General features: G+C 38.2%; 1 protein-coding gene across 1 annotated transcript; it reads right to left on the reverse strand.

Moving 5' to 3' along the window:
- Window positions 1-849: 849 nt before the first annotated feature.
- LOC306882841 (ninein-like protein) lies at window positions 850-23,028 on the reverse strand. The gene is made up of 26 exons (XM_079437786.1): window positions 22,895-23,028; window positions 19,429-19,620; window positions 19,034-19,121; window positions 15,602-15,774; window positions 14,043-14,088; window positions 13,813-13,967; window positions 13,593-13,736; window positions 13,352-13,507; window positions 13,126-13,262; window positions 11,793-11,933; window positions 11,327-11,501; window positions 11,056-11,166; window positions 10,592-10,681; window positions 10,348-10,474; window positions 10,145-10,236; window positions 8,822-9,864; window positions 5,492-5,587; window positions 5,363-5,414; window positions 5,028-5,165; window positions 4,824-4,901; window positions 4,394-4,540; window positions 4,149-4,316; window positions 3,947-4,072; window positions 2,987-3,082; window positions 1,421-1,534; window positions 850-1,306 (listed from the first exon to the last, which is right to left on the reverse strand). The coding sequence occupies exons 2-26, from the start codon at window positions 19,609-19,611 to the stop codon at window positions 1,091-1,093; spliced, it is 4,092 nt and encodes a 1,363-aa protein (XP_079293912.1). The 5' UTR covers window positions 19,612-19,620; window positions 22,895-23,028; the 3' UTR covers window positions 850-1,090.
- Between the last annotated feature and the right edge of the window lie 130 nt (window positions 23,029-23,158).

Here is a 23,158-nt window from a genome sequence, read left to right on the forward strand (position 1 = left end):
AAGCATATCTTATACTTAACCTAAGGCTGTTACAATACTACAAATTCTTTGTGCATTTTTCCCCAAAGCAACAAAGCTTGTAAACTGCACTCGTTGAGAGACGCCTGAAATGAAACATCATAACCAGCAATTTTCCTCTCCACACACAAATTATACAGTGGTTACCACGAGGCTGACATCTCCGAGCTCTGAGTTTCTTTTACTCCACATAAATATTTTAATAGACTCCCTATTATTCATATTCACAGTGCTCATAATGCATGATTAAGGTTCATAAATGAAAAATAGGAACACAAAATAAATACAAAGCACAAAGTCCTACTGCAACTTAAGTAACATTATAGGATGTTTTTTGGTGCACATTCTGAAGTGAAAAGGTTTATATTAACTAAACCATCCCAAAGACATAAAATGCACTATAACAAACTGAAATAAACAATGAAGAAACACTGTGGCATTTGCCCTTTAATTTCCTTCTCTGAGATGGAGGGAATCACTGACCTTGTTTGCATTTCACTACAACTATGTAATGATAGGCGGCTGCATGCATGTATGTATATGTATGTATGTGTGTGTGTGTGTGTGTGTGTGTGTGTGTGTGTGTGTGTGAACACGGTGGCTTCAGCTGCTGGACAAGCTTCTCTAGGTCTAAGGAATTTCACCATTCCTTAAGACCACCTTCTAATTGCAGTTTGAGGTCCAGATACACCAGTAATATTACAGTATGGCTTAATAAAAAAAAAAACTGCTATAAAAATTGTTAAAAGCAATACAAAAAAAAAAAAAACAACTTAAAAGGAAAGTTTAACCTTGAAATAAAAATGAACGGGAAGGAAATTTGGGATCTATGGCAGAAGGGAAGATCTTTAGTCAATAATTTTATTTCAGTCTGTTCACTACACAAAGCTTTCGTATGGCTTCAGAGAATATAGTGCACAAGTCATGTGGACTACTTGTATTTCTTGTCCTTTTTGGAGCTTGACGTAAAAAAAAAAAAAAAAAAAAAAAGAGCAGCTCGAACATGTTTCTCAGAAGAAAATCATACTGGAATGGCTTGTATGACTAAAATCATGTGTAATACAGTTTAAAATCAGGAGCGTGTGAAGTGGTAGGGTGCACGAGTCAATGGGGAAGGCCCGAGGTCACGGACAATCTTGTTGAGGCTGGAAATTTTCTCCTCCAGGAGGAAGTTCTTCTTTTCTGCTACTTTCTGATGCTGTTCTGTCTTCTCCAGGGCTTTGAGCAGTTGAGCATTCTCCACGTAGAGGTCTTTGATCAACACATCCGATTCACTGTTCCTGATCAACTACAGAAGCAGAGAGTACAGAATGGTTATGCTGGAAGTCTGATTTGGACAGAGTAAAATGCATTATCAAGAATGTGTTAAAGGGCAGGGGAGGACGTTTGTGTATTTCTGTACCTGCTCTTTCAGCTGAGACACTTTCTCCTGTAGCAGCAGTTTGAGGTTTCTGAGCGTGAGCTCCACTTCTCTCATTCTCTCCTCCATCTGTAACAGCACCACCTCCCGCTTGTCCTGCTGGGCATACAGATCAAGGTCAGAGGTCATGACAGATTAAGGTCAATTGGTCTGCTAGAAATCCACTGCCTTAGTTATGTTCACTTAGTTAACTGCTAATTAACTTTGCATGGTTTCTGTGCCTTCCCTTCCGTACAAACCTAAAAGAAAACTCTAAAATAGATGATATATGAGCAAAAACAAACAAACTAACTAAAATAGATAATATAAAAGCAAATGGAAATAAATGTATGAAACATTTTTTTTTAATATACATGGTGTAAAATAAGGGACACAATAAATCACAGACAATCAAGAGTAAGCTTTTTTTAAATTCAACTTAAAATTAAATTCACTACACAAAATATTTCACCTAATAGTTTATTTGGTCTCAGTTTTATATATAAAAAACACATTCACATGAATAAGGGACATAACACATTTAAACCAAGTAAAACATCCAACACAATTCAACAAATCAAATAAAATCAAATAAAAATCTAATCAATTAATAAACAGCATTCATTAATTATAAATCAGTGATGCAAAATGTCCAGTAAAATATTTATAGGTAGATAAAGCAATGGATGGAGGTTTTAATAAATAAAAATAAATACATTTTTCTCAGAACAATCATTCATTACAGCTGAAGTGCGGTATCACACATTAAAACGGTGATGCCATAACAGTGCAAACTTAAAAAAATACAAAAAAACAATACTGCTTATTTAAATGCCTTAAGATCTTAAAATGATTTCCTAATCGTAGATTGTACTGCCCTTAAATGGCATTAAATGTCAAAATCCTATTTTACTCCATGTGTGGCAGCATCTGGACCAAAGAAGAACCAACTCACAGCCAAGTGTACAAGCAGAATGATGCCACCTTGTGGCAGATTCAGATCATTAGCTGCAAAGCTACATTGACCCCAAAAACTCAAACAAGAACAACCAAATCTGGCAGGAAAGGTTCGGTGATCGGACCACACAGACTAAAGGTCAGAGTTCAAAGGGGAGATGATGTCAAAGGCTGCAATTCTTCTATGTCTGTTAGTGATGTCACAGCTCTTACACCTGTAGAAACATACACACGTCTTATATCTACACACACACAGAGAGCTGTGATAGAACAGACTTGCACAGATACAAACCCCCAAACACTTAATAAATACACACCAAGAGCATCATCCAACACCATTCAAATAAACAACATAGGGGTCACTCTAACATTGCTTCTACAGAAAGAACAGGCCCAGTGCTGCCCGCATGAGTGTGAATACGAGTGACGACTGTTTTCCAGAATAGAGCAAACAAACAGAGACACCAAATGAGCCCAATTCACCAAAGAACTAGACGTACAGTAAATATTCCCCAGAGAGTGCTGCGCTTACACCGTTACAGAGTATGCACTGACCCCGAGAGAAATCTTGTCCCGGCTGTGATGCTGATTGTTTGGGTGCAAGTGTGTTACCTGCATGTTGAAGTCTGGACCATCGCTATGGTGCTGTCCTCTCTGTTCCCCTGGTAACTGTTGAGGAGACGAAGGCAAGACTGCAGCCAGCTGAGCCTAAAACAACAGAGGATCAGTGTGTTACGATGAGGGAACGAGTGTTTGTGTACATGACAGGGATGCCAAATGTACTAGGGTAGCAAGCCAACTCTACATCGTGATTTTATTCATACCAAACATGTTCCTACAATATGAAACATAATTTAAGGTTATTAAAGTAATTCTAAAAGAAACGAATACCCAGAGAGTACAACCCTATTCGCACGGGATTAGTATTATCTGGGGACCATGTCTGATTTTGAAATTACGCCCCCACATCTGAATTTCGTGTGGTGCATTCGCACGGGATAAGCGAAGCCTGTGATTTTACTCGAAATTACTGACTTATCTCCCGGATACCCGGAAGTCAAGGCTTTGAGAGTCCCGTTCTATGGTCCAATTAGATGGATAAAAAAAAAAAAAAAAAAAAAAAAACCTAAAAAAAAAAACTAATATAGTTTTGTGCCCCGTGTAATTTACATTTCACCAGGTTAAAATAATATCTCAAGCTTCATGCTTGATTTATTTGTAACACATTAAACCTTTTCAGCTTTCTCTTTCTGCAAATTGTATGGTGTAGCGATATGACAGCACCCAAAATACTATCAAACACTCCAACGCAGCTCCCGATTCGCACGGGACTAATATTATCACAGGACCTCGGTGTTCGGCGAAATATGGTAGGTCATTTGCGGGGGAATTTTTACTTTACAAATTACAGACATGGCCGATTCGCACGGGATTAAGATCACAGACATCCTCCGCAATTATTACAAATGACTGGAGGTCACCAGGTAATACTAATCCCGTGCGAATAGGGTTTAAGACTAACTGCTAGGTCATAATTCAGACCAGCACTAAAATGTGCTTAAAAAGGGTAACCTTGTTCCGTGTTGACAGTAGCGGAGCGTGCAAAGCCTCCATTTCACGTTTCAAGGCTGATTTTTCTTGATCTGCAGTTTTTACAAGTCCTCTGTGTTTCACACTTAATGCTTCCAGATGGCGGATCTAAAAAAGAACAACTTCATCAATTGCTCGCACACATCCTATGGCTGCCAGAGGTCTTTAGTAAACATGCTCTGACCTGCTCCATTAACGACTGCAGCTCTGAGCTCATCTCGCTTATCTGTTGCTTGAGTTGCTGGTTCTCCTCTGTAAGTGAGGCATGCTCCGCCTCCATCAGCCCAGAAAGCTCCGCCCATACACGCCTCCCCTGTTGCTGACTAGCAGACACAACGGAAACCTCCAACAACTGATATGGAGAAAGAGAGAGAAATAGTTACAGTGGGTGGGGGAGATAAAGCGTTGTTTCAGTGTCTCCTAACTCACCTTCTCATTGGCAGCTTGCAATTGTTTGTGCAAAGAAATCACTTCCTGTTTAAGGGCATCTCTTTCTTGCTGTGTGATGCGTAGGTCAGATTTGAGACGAGCATTCTGTTGAGTGACCGTCAGTAAAGATGAATCCAGTGACATGACCTGAAGGAAACCAAGAGACATATGCCAAAAAAAGTCCCTCAAAGCAGAAAAAACAAAACACCAAACAAAATACAAACAAAACCAACCCCCCCCCAAATGAAACCAAACAAACACTAAACAAAACCCCAAACAAAACAAAAAACAAATAAAACCAAATGAAACAAAAAAAGCGAAACGACAAAAAAAAAACGAAACAAAAACATCAAAAATCAAACAAAACCCCCTCCAAACAAACACAAAAAGTTAGGTCAGAGCGAGAGTGGGCTGTGTGTGCTTTTCATACCTTTTCTATGCACCGATTGAGTTCTGATCTAAGCAATTCCTTTTCTGTTCTGCAACCAAAATCCTCCCGATCACACAACTGTAATCGAGTGTGTATGTGTGCATAAAGAAAGACAGGCACAGAGAAAAATGATTTTTATGAAATGTTCGTGCCACTCAAACTCTTGAGCATATTACTATGAAACAGACACATTTAAAACCATACTCCACTCTTCTCATTGGCTGAGCTGTCATGTTGACGTATCACTTCCTGGAGTGCATGTCGAAGTACATGATCTGCATCCTGCTGTAACAAGAAATTCTCCTCCTCTAGCTGCTGTCCTAGACGGCGAGGCTCAGAGAGCTGAAGAAAAGGAAATTAAGAGTCTGTTTGTGTGTGGACATATGCAAATCATTAAATACAAACATTTAAACACATGTACTTTTAAATATAAAAATGACAGATGACAACCTCATAAGTTTATAAAGAATCTTAATTCTGCAAGTGCACCCATCAAGAAAGTTAAAGTTAACTGTCTGAGCAATGGAATTAAATCTTACCTGTCTCCTTAGAGCTTGTACTGATCTCTTTCCTTGCTTGATGCGATGTAATCTGGACAAAGACATTTATCATATCATTAACCTGCTCTTACATGGGACAGTTAAGAACTGTCAGTGTGCATGTCTTACTGCAGGTCATCCTGGTTCTCTCTCAAGCCCTCCTCCCTTACTGAGATCTTGTGCCTCAGAATGATGTTCTCTTTAGCCAGACGACAAACTTCACTCCTAAACACAGAGTGCATTGTAAATCTACTTGGTAGTACTAAACTGCATACTTGCATTAGGCTTGGTGTAAACAGTCCCTTAGTCTGTTAAACTAACAATATGCTCCACAGTGCATTAGACATTTGTAAAAGTTTAGACAAGGGTTGGGTCAAAACAGATAAGCAACAGTTCACTACACAGGCAGATCTCAGTCACAAAACTTGAGTACAACTGCACCAGAAAGTTGTAAGTGTGCGAGGGATTAACGATGGTGAATGGGGCTCTATCTCTGCAAAGAGGCAAGGTCTACAACAAGGCACTCACGCAGAAGTGACTTAGCATCAGGGAGCAAATGGGATGAGCAGAGTGGGGATACTGATCTACATAAAACAGGGGACCATCATATGGTACCTCCGCTCTTGCATTTGTCCATGGATCCTAAGAGATTTGCCCTGCAGATCAGCAAGTGCTCGGCGTAGATGCAAGTTCTGTTTCTCAAACTCTATGCAGAAGAATTCAAGCTCTCTCACTACAGCAATCTTCTCCTTCGGCTGGGAGTTGTGGAATGAGTTGTGTGAAGTATCGGAAGAGTCAGAGTCCCACTGCAGCACCTTATCCTGCTTATAAAGTTCCTGGACAAGAACCTTCAGTTTAGAATTATCCATTTGGACTCGTGCAGTCTCTTCCAACACTGACGCCAGCTGTATGTGAAGGTTCTGGACTATGCGCATCTTGTCCTCTAGACTCTTGACTCTACTCTCCAGTTTTCTGTTGCTGTCTACGAGCTGCATGTTCTCTTGGATGCTTTGCTCAAAACAGACCTTTAACTCAGCAAGTTGCACATCTTCGATTGGGGCCGCCATTTGCTTAAAGTGCTTTGGTACTTGAGGTGTGATATTCTCTTTGTCGGGATCCTGCCATTTAGGGCTCTGCAACTGAGAGCTAGTGCATCCTATATCATTGCTGTACTGCATTACGGTTTCTTGAAGGTCCAGGATCTGCTGCATGCACACATCTCTCAGATCAACTATAGTTAGGGCACAAACCTCCTTTACAAAGGGCCTGATGTCATTCTCAAGACTTGCGATGCTGATACCATCGTCTGGACTTTCTTCAGTCTCAGGTTCAACTGGTTTGGCATTGTATTCAGCCTGGGTGTCATCTTTGCTTGGAGATTCGTGGTGTTGCAAGCTCTCTTGGTTATAGGAATCATCAGATTCTGCAGAAAAATGACCTTCTTTTTCTGTGCCATTCAAAATATACCCCTCTTCCATCTTCAAAGTGTCATCTCTCTGAGTCTCAGTGCTATTGCTCTTAACATTCAGCTCTTCACTCAGTTCTCTATCTTCAAAACCACCCTCTCCAGAACTACGGAGTTTCTCCTTAGTCTCTTCCTTCTCTTCTTTAGAACAATCAGGGGTTTCTGTTCCACAGTTGTTAGATTCTACATCAGCTATGTCTAATTTACCATCAGCACAAGAGTTTAAAGTTATATCATTTGTAACTCCAACCTCTGGGCATCTGTGTAGCTGTGAATTACCAAAGTCTGGGTCAGTAACTTCATCCACTTCCTCTTCTGCTTCCTCTTCATCTTCTCTGTTTACAGAAGACTCCTCACATATGACGTGCTTTGGACTGACTTCAGTAGATTCTGTGCAAGTTTCTTCATTGAGTTCCTTAAAGGGCTCTACTGTGGATTCTTTAAAAGTTCCTTCAAGGCCATCTCCATTGGGTTCTACAGGGATTCCTACAGTGGACTATGCAACATTCCTGAGAAGGTTCTGCAGAAGGTTCTCCAGTGGATCCTGTCAACTGCAACACAATTTCCTCCAACTCCACCACTCTCAATGCTAGTGGATCTCTCTCTGCAAGCAGAGCCTTTCTCTCATCCTTTAATTCCTGACAGAGGAGCTCCTCACCTTCCTGGATTCTGCCTATCATCTCCATGTTCTCAGAAAATGAAATTACTTCCCCTCGCCTGCTCTCCAAAGCAGACAGACTCCTTTGCAGCTCTGCTTGCTCCTGGATGAAGTCATCCACAGCCTGCTTCAGCATCTCTTCCAGCTCAGTGGCTTTGTGCTCTGCCTGTGCCAGCAGCAGGTCTTTGGCCTCCATCCTATCCTGCACATGGTTGTGCAGCTCATTGAGTTGGCGGCTTAGCTCAATTTCTTTGGTTCGAGCAACACTGACTAAAGCCTCAAGCTCGGCCTGAAGCTGTAGGTTCTTGTCGGTCAGAACTTTAATATCTTGTGCGTGCACAACTTCAAGGCTTTGACGCTCCTTTTAGAGCTTCTCCCTCTCTAGGTCCAGCGCCTCCTTTAAAAACTTCCACTGTTGCTCCACCTCCTTGGTGGCTGCCTCTGACTCCTCCTCCCAGTGGGAACGATCTGCAGCATGCTGTTGGGCAAGTGCTGCAATCTCACTTTGGTAATGTTGCTCGAGTTTATGTACATCCACCAGAAAACGCTCAGATACTGCCTCTTGGTCACCATAGAAACGGACTTCCACTTCTTCAAGTCGCTGAGAAAATTGTTTCTCCAGCTCTCTCCTGTACACGGCCAATCAACATCAATAGTTTATAACATTACCTGAAAGAAATATGCACCAACTATACTGCAGAGTGGAGACAAGAATAGCTGATAGAGGTTTTTGTATATTTTAAAATGACAAATTGAGTGTTGTTAAATCCAAAAGCATAACACACAGGACCAAATTCCCCAAATATTTTAAAGTACAATTAAAAAACAAAACAAAACAAAACAACAGCTTTTAATTCATTTTTTCCCCAGTAAAAAAAAAAATCTAAGAAAATCCTTAAATTTTTTTTACATACATATATACATATACATACACACACACACACTAAAAGATATTGAAAATTAAAACTGATTTAAGATTTTTAAATGTTTTTATTATTACATTTTTTAAAAAAATATAAGAAAGTCAAAATTTGCTAATCTTTTCAAATGTCAGCTAAAAATTATTTCCTCAAAAAACAACAGTCGAATTTGCTTAATATACACATTCTCTGAAAACAACTTTTCTTCTCTTTTACAGGTAATCTATCTTGTTTCAAGGATTCTAGATATTTTAACTTAAGACAAAAATACTTTCTACAGAAAACATTTTTGCTGTGTATTCATTTTAAGCACCTACTTTAAAGGAAAATGGCTTCAGAAGGAACTAAATTAGTCTTACTTCACATTTAAAAATGCCAAAGGTTTGAAGTTAGTAATTCTAACTAGTGTGTCTTACCTCTGTTCTGCAATATCTGAGCGTAGTTTCTCCAAAAGGCTGCCGAGTCTTTCTCTCTCCTCGATGTGCTTGACACTCAGCTCCTGCATGGCCTCCCTGTGCACCTCCTCCATTCGGCTCTGCTGCCACCTCCTCTCCTGCTCCTCTTTCTCTCCTTGCAGTCTCTCTCTCTGAAGCACCTCCTCATGCCGTTTCTCCAGCTGAGCCCTCTCTCTCCCCCAATGCTCCATTATAATGCTCTCTGTCTCCTCCTGCTGTGAGCGGAGGTGTTCCCTCTCCTCCTGCAAACGCTGTAGGAGCAAAGCGTGATGTTTGTTCTCTAACGAAGCCCGCTCCTCATCCCACTGTTGCCTGAGCCTCCTCTCCCTCTCCAGCCTCTCCTCCAGCAAAGCCTGCAGCGTCTCCTTACTGATCTCCTCTAGCTCCTGCCTCTCCTGCTCCCATTCCTCCTTGAGCCTCCGTTCTCTCTCTTCCAGCACAGCTTGCAATACCTCCTTACTGTTCTCCTCTAAATCCTGCCTCTCACACTCCCACTCTTCCCTGAGCCTCTTTTCCAGCTCAACACACTCATGTTCTGTTCTATGCTGCATCTCCTCAAGCTGAGCACTTAGCACCTCCTCATAGTTCTTTTGCTCTTCTTTACACTGCTCCTTAAGCCTCTTCTCTTCCTTTTCCTTCTGCTCTTGCAGTCTCTCTCTCTGCTCCTGCAGATTGGCCTCCAGAACCTCCTGGTGCTTAGATTTCATCAGACTCATCTCCTCAGCATGCACTCTGATCTGCTCCTCATACGCAGTCTGTTTTTTCTCCAGAACTTGCACCGTTGTTTCCAGCTGTTCGGCACGGCTTCTGGCATCCTGCGCCTCCTGCATGAGAGAGTTAAGCTCTTGCTGGTGGAGAGTTCTGAGGGCAGAAATTTCCTGCTCCAATCTGTTTGCTCTCTCTTGCTCTCTTGCCAGCCCCTCCCTCAATACCTGCACCTCCTGTTGGTGCTGCAGGGAGAGATGACTCCTCTCCTCCTCTGCACTGCATTTTTCTTCATAAACCTACAGAGGGCATCAGAAAGCAACAGGAAGAGTAAACTTTAATTCCTTAAACAATCTAGGAAAGTTTGGCATTTACTTTTATCTTAAAGGTATAGTTAACCTAGAAATAAAAGTTTTTAAAGGTACAGTAGCAGTTCACCTAAAAATTTTATTTAAAAAATTTAAAATTGAAATTGATCTGAATGCAAGTATGCTTTGGTTTCATACAATTCACAAAAACAGCAGCTATACATTTTTTCATATTTTCCATAGTTTTAGTATGAACACGTGTGTGTCTCACCATTGCCCTGATGTTTTCTATCTCTCGTTGGTGCTGCTCCAGTAACATCTCGGTCTCTAGACTCATGGTTAATGGCTGCTGCTCCTGAAAACCTACAAATGCACACACACACAACAGTACAGCTGAGTGACAGAAGATGGACACCAGCTGCAAGCATTTAGTGTTATCGATGAGTATTGAGTATGAGCAGACACGTATGTTACCTGGGTCTGGACTCTTGCCGGCCATTTCATCAGACAGACTCAGTCCGGGACGTGTTGAGGGTGTGTGGTCTGAAGTCTGATATTCCTCCAGCTGAGCTTCCAGCTCATCTATACGATCCTGCAACTCCTACAATACACATACAGATTTAGATATGAATTTGAGTGAGACAGTATAATAGAACAATGTATCATAGAGCTATGACTGAAACAAAAAGGAAAGTAAACAGAAACAGAAGTTACAGACCCTGCACTGCTCCTCGTAGTTCCTGCGCAGCTGTCTCAGACGCTCCTCCTGCTGATAAAACTCTGCACTGTCTGGATCCAAATCACCAAACTACACACAAAAGCATTTTCCTATTGTTCATGATTTACTAGACGAGGATTTTCAAAATTATAGGTATTCACAGTTTCTACAATAGAAAATATGAGTTTGGCATAACTAGAACAATGTTTATTCATAAAAATGTATAAAATGCCCACAGAGTTATACGTTTTAATCAATTTACATGACTTTTCCTGATCTAGAAAAAAAACACTTAAAAATAGGCTACCTTATATACCTAGATTTGTCAAGACCTGATATTGTATGAAACCTGATCTGTAAAGTCAGCAGGCTCGAGTAAGTGATGTCAGGAAAAACAGGTGTGTTTGAGGTGATGTTACTATTGATGTCAGTACGGATGTCTGTGTCTGTGCTAATTCCAGTACCTTCTCTTTCAAAACACCGTCCAGGTTTTTTTGCACTTTGTTTAGCTGGTTTTCTGCCTCCACCAGTTTCTCTGTGGTCTCAATGAGCTCAGACTCCAGACGTCCATTCTCCTACACAACATAAAGTTATTGAATACAAACATATACGATACATTTTGCAATTCAAATCAAATTAAAATGACAGGCTGACAGGAATGTGATGCAAACATATAGCAGGCAATTTGTGATGTTAAAAAAACAAAACAAAAACTCAATGCAAAATCCTGATTACTTTAATGGTGCGAGATAGATGTTCTCGTAGGAAGGTTTCATCGTCTCTCATATTCCCAATTTCCTGTTCAAGCTCTTCTCGTTGCTGATTGGCCTGCTGCTGCACAAGCTCCACCTCTTTACTAAGCTCTGCTCTCAGAGCCGTCATACTCTCTTTATATTCCTGCTCCAACTTCCTGTTTAAATTGCATGCATGGCCATAAACACACATGCACATGACATATGAATACACATGTTCACACTCACATGCATAGACCATCAACGTCCACAGAACAAGCCTTCTGTGTTTATGCAGCAATTTCTGCAGGTGAACACGGATACAATCGTGGAAAACATCACAGGTGACAGGAAGAACAGTAATTGGTTTGGAGAATTTTAAATCTATAAAAGCTTTCTGAAGTATAAAGTAATTTGGGTTCATTTATGAACAAAGGAAAAGGGGCAGCTGATTGAAGGTGAAAGGTTACCGGAGGTTGAGTTCGTTATTGCGCTCAATGGCAGCATGATGGTCATCGACTTCAGACGCCAGCTGAGATTTCAGTTTCTCTGCTTTGTCCAGATCAAAGCGAATTCTCTCCTTCTCACGCCTTTCCAGGTCAACACACTCACTGTCACACAAAGAATTGACATTAGAATCAAACTGGAGCTCTGATGGTTCTAAAATGATCTTGAGTGAATCTGAATAATGAGCATAGGTGTGTAAAAACAATCTGGAGTGAGTCTGAATAATGACCTGGATTAAAGAAGAATAACAAGATGTGATTTAGAGTAAGAGAAAACAATAAGTTTTAGTCACAATAGAAAGCTGGGGTGAGTCGAATAATGAAATGAAGTGATCTTGAATGAGTCTCCATATTAAATTAGAATCATCTGAAGTATAACAGTAATATGGTATAGAGATTAAAAGTGTGCATAACAATGTACGTAACATCATGTATAATAATGGTGCAGTGGGGTTGGGGAGCTCTCTTGGAGCAAGAACATTTATTTTTTCACTTTTTCTTTTTAAAACTGTTGTCATATTATATAAAATATTAATAAACAGACTTAAAAAAGAAAAAGAGCTGGAGGGATCTGAAATGGGTCAAAATAAGGAGCTGGAGTAATCTGGAGTGAGTCCGAATAGTGATGTCTGATGTGTAACAGAAGGTCTCAACCTTTTTGATTCCAAAGTTCCCCAAAATTATTGCATAAAAGACAATATTCTCAACGCCCCCTACCTGCTAAAATAATTTACAGCTTGACATAGCTAGAAAAAAAATAAATTCTATATATATTACCAAAGCTAATTAATATTTAATTAATTTAAGACACTTTCAGTGTATTTCATACATAGAAATAGCACTTAAAATTCTCTTATGCAGGTTTTCCTGTGGGAATTCTGATTCTTAAAAATGTGTTGATGTAACAAATTAAAATATAAAATGTCAGTTTACATCTTGTTTTTCAGCTGTATTAACTTATTTAAATACATATTTTGTCTTATTTTAAGTAATTTTATGCCATTTTGTTCCCCCCCTTGGAATTGTAGTAAGGCCCCCTAGTGGGCCCTTGGTTGAGAAACAGTAGAATGAGATGGAGTGTGTGAATAGCAAACTGAAATGATCTAGTGTGACGCAGAGTGAATAGCTGAAATTCTCTAGAGTAAGTTAGAATAATGAACTGGTGTAAGATAGATTTAATGAATTATTTTGATGATCATATAAATGAATAATATGAATCATGCAGTAATACGCTGGAGCAGTTCTAGACCAAGCTGTGAGAGTTGAAATGCGCCAGAGTTCAAATACATGGACTCACAGGAGATGTCTGATTTCTGCCTTAAAGCTCACTAGTGCCGCCTGGTGGATTGAATTCTTAGCACTCAGCAGCTCATTCTCTAAAGCAACGGTCAGCTCAGACAGATTCACTTTACCTTCCAGATTAAAATCCAGAGCCTACAGACAGACACACACATATAAAAGCTTATTACAAATATCCCAGTTGAAATGCAGAGTTGTGTAGGCCCTCAGTCTATGCGTGTTACCTGTAAGATCTCTGAGCTATTCTCCACTCCCTCTTCCATCCACCTGTAAAGCAGAACTTCCACAGGAGCGTGTCCCGATCCATCATCCAAATCCGAAAACACCTGCAGACCGATTGTACTGCTCAACACACATGAGATCCTTCGACCCGACTCAAACTTGGAAGAAAGAGAAGGATGGAGAAAAGAGGTTTAACACTTATATTTACGCATGTTTTGCACACAGCCTATTATTGTGTACTACCTGAGTGGAATGGAGTCTCTTTAATTGTCTGTAGGGTGTAGATGCTGACGGTGTGGGTGGTTTGCTGTGGTTTATTATGCATGAGATGAACTCCTGCACATCTATTGCGCTTTCATCACCACACTGCAACAGATCCTCACCCACCTGGGAACATTCAAACACGTAGACATGATCTACTAAACCACTTAATGCATCTCAGGTTGTTCATCATGGAAAATACCTCAATGCCTATGTGCTGGCAGAGTGTGTGTAGCTGTTGCAGTGTGGCTGTGCCGTTTATGGGTAGAGAGAGCTGATGACAAGCATTATGCAAACGCTCCTCCATGTCACAGAGTGGTGTGCTGGGTTCATCTGGGTTCCAGAGGTGCAGCTGACCTGCACACAATCCAGTGTAAATGTCTTGCATACGGGAAGAATTTTTTATTTAAAAAAAAAAGTATTTAAACTCACCTTCTGCTTCAAACTCTTCAGAAATGCTTATGTCAGCATTCCAGCACTGTAAAAAATAAAATGCACAGATGAAAAACACTGATAATCACACCCCCAGGAGGGGCAGCACTGAGTAACAATAAAAAAGCAGATGATCTCAATAAAGAGTTAAACTTAAGCTCTATTACATTGATATAAGCTGAGACCAATTTTAACAAGAGATGTTAATGATTAAATTGTGGATTGAACGATTGTTTATTATTAATAATGTAATTGTTTAGAATTACTAACTGTGAATTAATATCAAAACAATTGCCTGTATTTTATAATCTACTCAAGGTTTAAAACATATGGACTACGGTTAAAAAATTTGGGGAAGGATTTCATTATTATTTTTATTTTTTTTAAAGAAATTAATGCTTATTCATAAAGGATGCATTAAATTGATGAAAAGTGACACTAACAACATTCTAAAAATTGCTATTTTCAAATCGATGCTGAACGTTGTATTAAAAAAAAAAGAAAAAAAAGAAACCAAAAAAAAAGTTACACACTTTCCAGAAAAATATTAAGCAGCATAACTGTTTTCAATATTAATAGCCATGAGAAATGTTTATTGATTTTGTATCAGCATATTAGAATGATTTATGATGCATAATGTTATTAAATTGCTGAAAATTCAGCTTTGCTAAATTACATTTAAAATATCTTAAAACAAAAAGTTTTTCAAAAAATAATTTCACATAATTACTGTCTTTACTGTACTTTTGATCAAATAAACGCTGCCTTGGTAAGCATAAATGACTCAAAAGCATAAAAAATATTTCAGAGTTAAATATATAATAATAACAACAATAACAATAGTAATAATAATAATAATAAATGCTAACCAAATTAAAATATATATATTAAAATACTAATTATGCAAAACTAGCCACAGGCTGTGAAATTAAAAAGCCACTCAATCAACTACTTCCCTATTGTTTGGTCAAGATCATTGTGTGTGTGTGTTTAAATATGGACAAAGTGAATTTCTGGGGGTGCAGGGAGCAGATGGAGAATACGTGCATTGGAATTCAGGGGTGGGGAAGGGTCATTGTTCGTCAATAGAAAGCCCCCCGCACATCTGCTGTTGTAGAACCGGAGGATTGTTCACACACCGGACTATCAGAGAGAGCTCTGCACAGCAGTGTTTATTAATGTGCACCTGCTGGAAAGCGTGGCCAGAGTCACTCACAAAAGCTCACAAACACAAGCCAGCATGAATTTGATAAAATTCTTTTCAATGTGAATGTCATTGCTTGATATTTTGCTTTAAAGTGGGGTGTCTCTTCTGAGAGTCTGAAATCTCATTAACTGCTGTCAGAGCAGCGGGCAAAGACACACACACATACACACACTCACACCCAGACTGTGTCTTTTGGAGCTAGTTGCGGCTGAATAATTTGGATTGTTTCTGAAGGAAAAATCGCAACTTTAACCTTCAGCTTTATCTGTGTATTCAGATATGGATGATTCCAAATGAGAAGAATGTGGCTTAACCTTTACGCTTCATTGTCATTCATGAGAGCGCTTGTTACCTCACGTTTCCTGGGTACAGTCCTGTCATCGCTCTCTTGAGCATCTTCATCCTTCTCCTCCTCATCTTCAGCCTGTGTGTGTGAATCAATGTGCGTGTGAATAAACTCCGGAGCAGAGCGGCGGCCATAGCGCTTACTGCCCTGTACAAAACGTGGCTGGACTTCTGGGGAATCTAGGGGAGAGATAAATAAATCTTACAACATTTATACAAAAATAAAATGCATTCCTCCACAGTAACATCTAACAAGAGCTCAACTCTTTCAAAATACTTACTACACTTTCACAATTTTTGCTCAAGGGATGTCTAATGACCACATATCTGTAAATAAAATAACTTCTTAAATAATTGAAGACAGAAAATATCCTGAAAAAAAAATTAAACTACAGTTCAAAGGTTTGGGGTTGGTAGGATTACATTTTTTTATTTTTTTGCTCACCAAGGCTGCATTTATTTGGTCAAAAATACCATAAAACAATAATACTGTGAAATATAAAAAAAAAATTTTTCCCTGTGATGGCAAACTCATCATGATACTTGATATGATACTTCAGAAATTATTCTAATATCCTAATGTAATGCTAAAGAAACATTTCTTAGTATTATCAATGTTTAAAACAGATTTGCCGTTTAATATATTTGAGAAAACCATGGTACTTTTTTTCAGGATACGCTGACAAATTGAAAATTCAAAAGAACAGCATTTGTTTGAAATAGAAATCTTTCGTAACATTATGAATATATTTATTTACTGTCACTTTTGATCAATTTAATGCATCCTTGCTGTTTTAAAGTGTATATATACATACATATCTATTTGAAGAGTAGTGTTTATGGGCAGCATAGAGTTTAGTCAAACTACAGGTACATCTAAAAAACTAATTTTGAATATCTTGAAAAAGTTCTTTTTTTTTTCTTGTAACATTTCAAAAAGGGAAACTTACATATATTTTAGATTCATTACATGTAAAGTAAAACATTTCAAAAGTTTTTTGTTTTGATTTTGATTATTAGAGCTTACAGCTCATGAAAGCCAAAAATCTGTATCTCACACTATTAGAATATTTACATTTGAGCTTCAATTAATGACCATCCCTACAGTATAAATTCCGGGTATCTCTTGTTCTTTGAAACCACAATAATGGAGAAGACTGCTGACTTGGCAATGATCCAGAAGACGAACATTTACTCCCTCCACAAAGAGGGTAAGTCACAGAGGGTCATTACTGAAAGGTGTGGCTGTTCACAGAGTGCTGTATCAAAGCATATTAAATGCAAAGTTGACTGGAAGGAAGAATTTGGGTATTAAAAGGTGCACAAGCAACAGGGATGACCGCAAGCTTGAGAATACTGTCAAGAAAAGCTGATTCAAACACTTGAGAGAGCTTCACAAGGATTGGACTGAAGCTGGAGTCAGTGCATCAAGAGTCACCACGCTCAGACGTCGTCAGGAAAAGGGCTACCAAGCCACTTCTGAACCAGAGACTACGTCAGAAGCATCTTACTATCTGGACTGTTGCTCAGTGGTCCAAAGTCCTCTTTTCAGATGAAAGTAAATTTTGCATTTCATTTGGAAATCAAGGTCCCAGAGTCTGGAGGAAGAGTGGAGAGGCACAGAATCCATGTTGCTTGAAGTCCAGTGTGAAGTTTCCACAGTCGGTGATAATTTGGGCTGCCATGTCATCTGCTGGTGTTGGTCCAGTGTTTTCAACCCAGCCATCTACCAGGATATTTTTGAGCACTTCATGCTTCCTTCTGCTGACAAGCTTTATGGAGATGCTGATTTCATTTTCCAGCAGAACTTGGCACCTGCCCACACTGCCAAAGGTACCAAAAACTGGTTCAATGACCACAGTGTTACTGTGCTTGATTGGCCAGCAAACTCGCCTGACCTGAACCCCTTAGAGAATCTATGGGGTATTGTCAAGAGGGAGATGAGAGACACCAGACCCAACAATGCAGATGACCTGAAAGCCGCTATCAAAGCAACCTGGGCTTCCCTAACATCTGAGCAGTGCCACAGGCTGATTGCCTCCATGCCATGCCGCATTGATGCAGTAATTCATGCAAAAGGAGGCCCAACCAAGTATTGAGTGCATAGAAATGAACATACTTTTCAGAAGCCTGACATTTCTGTTTAAAATATCCTTTTTTTATTGATCTTATGTAATATTCTAATTTTCTGAGACACTGAATTTTGGGTTTTCATTATCTGTAAGCCATAATCATCAAAATTTCAAGAAATAAAGGCTTGAAATATTTCACTCTGTGTAATGAATCTATATAATATATGGGTTTCACTTTCTGAAATGAGTGACAAAAAATATTGACCTTTTTCATGATATTCCAATTTTTTGAGATGTACATGTTTACCATAATGTCTGCAGCTTTCATTACCGGATCATTCATGATATATTAGCAACAGTCAAGGCAGTAGCATATTTTGATAAGAGCGCAGGATGTTTTTAGAAACTAAATCTGTGAACCATTTGTTTATCATTCACCTTAGAAACCTGTGATTGAAATTCAATTGAGAGCATGAATGAACGATGAATGGCAAGTTTTGTTTGAGGCCCAGGGTAACACATACACTGTGTGTATAAATGCTGTCTACCAGGTGTTTAGCAGAAATTATTCATGAAAAAACACAGTTTGTTAAGGCAAGCGTCACTATTTCTATTGCTTATAATTAGGCAAACACTTGTAGCAACTGCATAGCAATGCCCTGGCTTAATCATTAACTGTGAGATGTCATAATTAGAGAAGAGCTTGTTTTAAGATAGAATAGACTTCATTTACACTCTCACTGTTCTCAGAATAATCCTCCTTAATCCAAATTTAACCTTACATCCTCCCTCAGCTCAGGCTGTCTGGTTTTAAATACATTCTCTATTACATCATGATTTCTAAATGCTGAGCAGAACCGTTTGATCACAACCTGCATTAAAATCTGTGTCTAATTATAGTAAACAGACATATATCAGTCATACATTAGTCATAAGTCAAGCAGACCGAATAATAGACTGCTGTAAACACAAAAAAACTATATTAGACATAAATTGATATATAGAATTAATAGAGAGATATTTTTTCTACAAGTTTTGGTGACTTATGTGACATCACAGCATGTATAGATATCAATTGTTTTAAAAGTGTCCTTCAATGGTAATTTCAATATCTAGACAGCAGTGTCTCCAAAGACGATTATATTTTTAGAATGGAATTTCTATACAATTTAATGAGACATTCATCAAACTGAGAATTTAAACTGCTCTTTTTAAACAATATTGGTTCCAGCAAGCAAGGTTACTTGATGCCAATAATCTAAAATGATCAAGTTTAATGATCAATGACATAATGATGATGTCCGTTCATTATATGGTTTAAATCTACAACCTTTTGGTTACCAGGCCAGATCTTATGAGGATGTTACCTGGTCGTTCAAGACATTCTTCTGGATCATCTGTGTTTGTGCTTGATAACACAAGGATCAGCGCATCCTTAAACTGTTCAAAATCAACCTGAAGAATCAAAACAGTAGCAATTAATCACTCCTCTTTTCATCAGTGTCTATCAAGACTATACAGTTTCTAGATGCTCTAAAAGGTTGTTTGGGTTTTGAACAAAATACAAAGTTTCTGAAATGTAAACCACACTCAAATTCTCCTGACCATTAACAGTATTTAATGCCTCAGCATTTAAATTAACACACACACACACACACACACACACAAAAAAAGACATTAAAATAAAATAAAACGACTAAAATAAAAACAGAAAAATGTCACTAAAAGAAATAAAATCTAAATAACGCATGTGGTCTCTCACCCGTGCACGGATCTGGTCCTCCAGCAGTGTGTGTAAGAGTGTGCTCAGTGTGTTCTCCTCCAGCTGAAGTGCTTGGCAGAGATCGGTCAGTTCTTCAGGACTCAGAGAGCCCAAACCACTGCCATCAAAACTCTCAAACACCTCTTTCAATCGTTCCTCATACTGGTCCCTCGCTCCATCCATCAGCTTTTCCTACAGAGACCACTGACTTTCAGCTTACTCAGGCAGATAGTTCACCTCCACCCTCACAATAACTCCAACATATTCCTGTTCAAAACAAGGATGCAGAAAGAGCCATCAATAACCAGAGTGAGCGACAAAAAAAATAATAAATAAAAATGGACAAAAGCAGCAACGAGCTCGAGCGCAAATGCTTGACACACTCTTACCAAGGAGGCTGTATTGGCTGTCAGCCATTAAAGGACTACAGCTTTCATAAAAGCAGAACAACATTCCCACAGTTAACTAATGGATTTCCATGATATTTTCAGTTGTATAAGGAGTATATAGATATATTTTACATCTCTAGGCATATTTCCATTTTTATGAGGTACCAGTTTTTTTTTTTTAAATGATATGTGTATAGTATTATGTTTATTAGGGATGCACAACATATCTGTACAGTACAAGTTATTGGCCAATATTACAGATTTTTAAAATGTATCACTGTTTAATTATGCATGCCCATTTCTCCTGTTTTTATATTTAGATTATTAGATATTATAAATAATTTTAATAGATAATTTTTTATAAATAAATATACATTATATGAATATTAATTAATTTTTTATACTTTTTCAACAAACATTATCAACTGATTTTTAAAAGACACTAGTCATTTAACACTGTTAAATGTAATCTTTAGCAAATCTCAAAATTTGTACTTTTGTTCATACTAAACATTATAATGTTGATGCCAAAATTTACTTGCAGCATTAAAAAAACTGATTTTTCTTTTTTAGTATTTTTGTGCAATTGATTTAAGTGTATTTTAATAAACTTTCATTTATCAATTGACAATTATCAGCATAACGTAACAAAATAATTATCAGTTTATTAGGGACATTCCTAATATTTGTTAATGTACAAACATCTCCAATAAAACTGTCCATGGACATACATTGTTATGCTTGTTTTACTCCAGGCAAACACAACCAACAATATCTAATCAAAGGCATATTTTATGACTCCGTTTCTATGACTTTTAAGACTTACATCATTTCCTTGAGCTTAGGATTTGTGCTCATGGCTATTAAGAGTATAGATGGAACAAAGCTTGAGCCACAAAAATGGAGAGACCTACAGCACTATTTCTGACACACAATCCCTCCGCTCAGGAAGAGATGAGATCTGTGGGCTAAATGCAGAGCAGAGCACAGATGAGAGAGGACAACGTCAGGACACACAAGTTATAACATCTGAGATGAACACAATCACATACACTCTGCTGCAGGTGTCTTTTGTCCCAAGGAGCCCTGACCCCTCTGAAAGCCTTATATGCATTTAAGTGTGTGTATTCATTTATTATTCTTCAGTGGATGGTGCACACCCTCAAACAAACACACACACACACACACAAAAGGGGAGGGGTTTGGTGTCCATCTGCTCCTTGACAATGACATCATCACCGGCCCCTTTCAAGGATGTCTGAGAGTGGCCAGGTGTCCCTCTATTCAGGAAGAACAGATTCAGAGTCACTCAGATATTTGGACGAGGTAATATGTGAAATTGATTTTGAGGGACATTTTTTTACCATAAAAAATGTACAGGCAGGGTCTTCCAAATATGCCTAATACTATTAAATCACATCAATAATCAGACCAATTTTTACATATTATTTAAATTTTTTTGTATTAATTTAATTTATATTCATAATTAATTTTGTGTTTTATAATTGAGATTAGCTCTTTTTGTTTACATAGAAATATTTTTGGACTGAGCATAACTGCAATAAATTAAATAGACATCTTTGTATTTGACTAATTAATTAAAATGAGCCTAACCTTATTACTGTATTAAATTCATATGCCACATGCATCACTGTAAATTATGATATTTCCACATTTGGAAATCACAAATTTTACCTTATATGTGAACCTGGACCACAAAACATAAGAATCAGTTTTGAAACTGAAATGAAATTGATTTGATTTATACATAATCTAAAAATGTATAAATAAGCTTTCCATTAATGTATGGTTTGTTAGGATAGGACAATATTTGGCCGAGATACAACTATATGAAAATATGGAATATGAGGGTGCAAAAAAAAAAAAAATTGAGAAAAACGCCAAATGAAGTTCTTAGCAAAGTATATTACTAATCAAAAATTAAGTTTTGATAATATTTACGGTAGGAAATTTACAAAATATCTTCATGGAACATTATTTATCATATAGATCTTTATTTAATATAGATATAATAGATCTTTATTTAATATCGTAATGTTTTTTGTACTAACATAATTGGCATAAATTATAGATACTATTGCTACAAATATACCCGAGCAACTTATTACTGGTTTTGTGGTCCAGGGTCACATATATGCAGGTTTTCTATGATCATGGGAACCGTTTACCATGTAAATAACACACAAGAAAACACAATTCAACAAATGTATTGCCAGAATACACTTTATATTAATATTTTCCAAAATAATTTTACTACACAATATCAAATTGTATGTCAAAGTCTGCATTGTTGGCCATGAACGAGCAGCACCTATTGAAGCTCTGTTATAGTATCTTATGGTAACAGGTCCCACATAGGACTAGAACAGAATAAGACAAATCTGAGAAATCTCTTTGCAGTAATTCAATTAATAAACTGAAAAAATTATCAGCATTTCAACAATCTACTACTAATCAGAGATTTCAACATCACACAAGTGTCCAGCAGGGAGACACAGACACAAAGGAGGACAATGACAGACACGCAGCAGTCATTTAAATGAACAGATGGTTTGATTCAGTTGCAGACAGAAGGGTCATTCCATCACTGTGGTGTCTAACTCTGTTTCCACTTAGTTTTGCATGGCTTTTAAACATTTAAAGTCATTATAGAAACAGTGCCACAACCTGTTGAAAACTAAAACTACTTCCCTCATCTCACATGTCTACAGTTCTGCAATCTCAGATGATCGAGGTCATCAGTCCATAACACAGACTCTTAGCAACACATACACACAGCAACATTAACCACACAAACACACACCCATACTAAGCTCACTGACACTTCCTTTATCTAACATGTTTTGTGGTGAAAGACAAGTCTTTCATTTTAAAGAAACAAAGTTCTGGACTTCAATATTGCAGTCACAAATCGCCAAATAAAATCACAGCACAAACTCAAAAACCATATGCAGGACACATAATATGCCGAATGAATGCATGAATATATTATGAGTGAGATGACTGTGACTTGTGTGTGATAAAGTCAAAGTTAAACCCATCAGAACATAACTTACCCGGCGGTCTCTCTGTTATTCGGCTAGAAGTCCATTAGTTTGATCCGGAGCTCGCCCTCAAACTGAACCCTTCTGTGTGTGTTTGGATCTAATGCCGGAGCTGAAGCTGTGAATGTGATGTCTTTCTGCTGAGTGCACGGGTCAGTGTTATAATGGGGCGGTCAGGGAGATTTTGAAAGGCCCTGCAGGAGGAAGAGGAGGAGACCAGCAGAAACACAGCGCGCAACAGCGCCTCCGGCAGGACAGCGATGGAACTACACACAT

The sequence above is a fragment of the Barbus barbus genome, assembly GCF_936440315.1.
Source record: "Barbus barbus genome assembly, chromosome: 16".
NCBI lineage: Eukaryota > Metazoa > Chordata > Actinopteri > Cypriniformes > Cyprinidae > Barbus > Barbus barbus.

What these genes read in the sequence shown, in the direction of transcription:
- LOC306882841 (XM_079437786.1), bottom strand. Translation starts at nt 19,611, where the DNA reads ATGGATGGAGCGAGGGACCAGTATGAGGAACGATTGAAAGAGGTGTTT. An exon ending in GAGAACCAGGATGACCTGCA is followed by an intron (nt 5,415 to 5,491) that starts GTAAGACATGCA and finishes GTCTTTGTCCAG; the next exon opens with ATTACATCGCATCAAGCAAG. An exon ending in TGCAGTCGTTAATGGAGCAG is followed by an intron (nt 4,073 to 4,148) that starts GTCAGAGCATGT and finishes GTTCTTTTTTAG; the next exon opens with ATCCGCCATCTGGAAGCATT.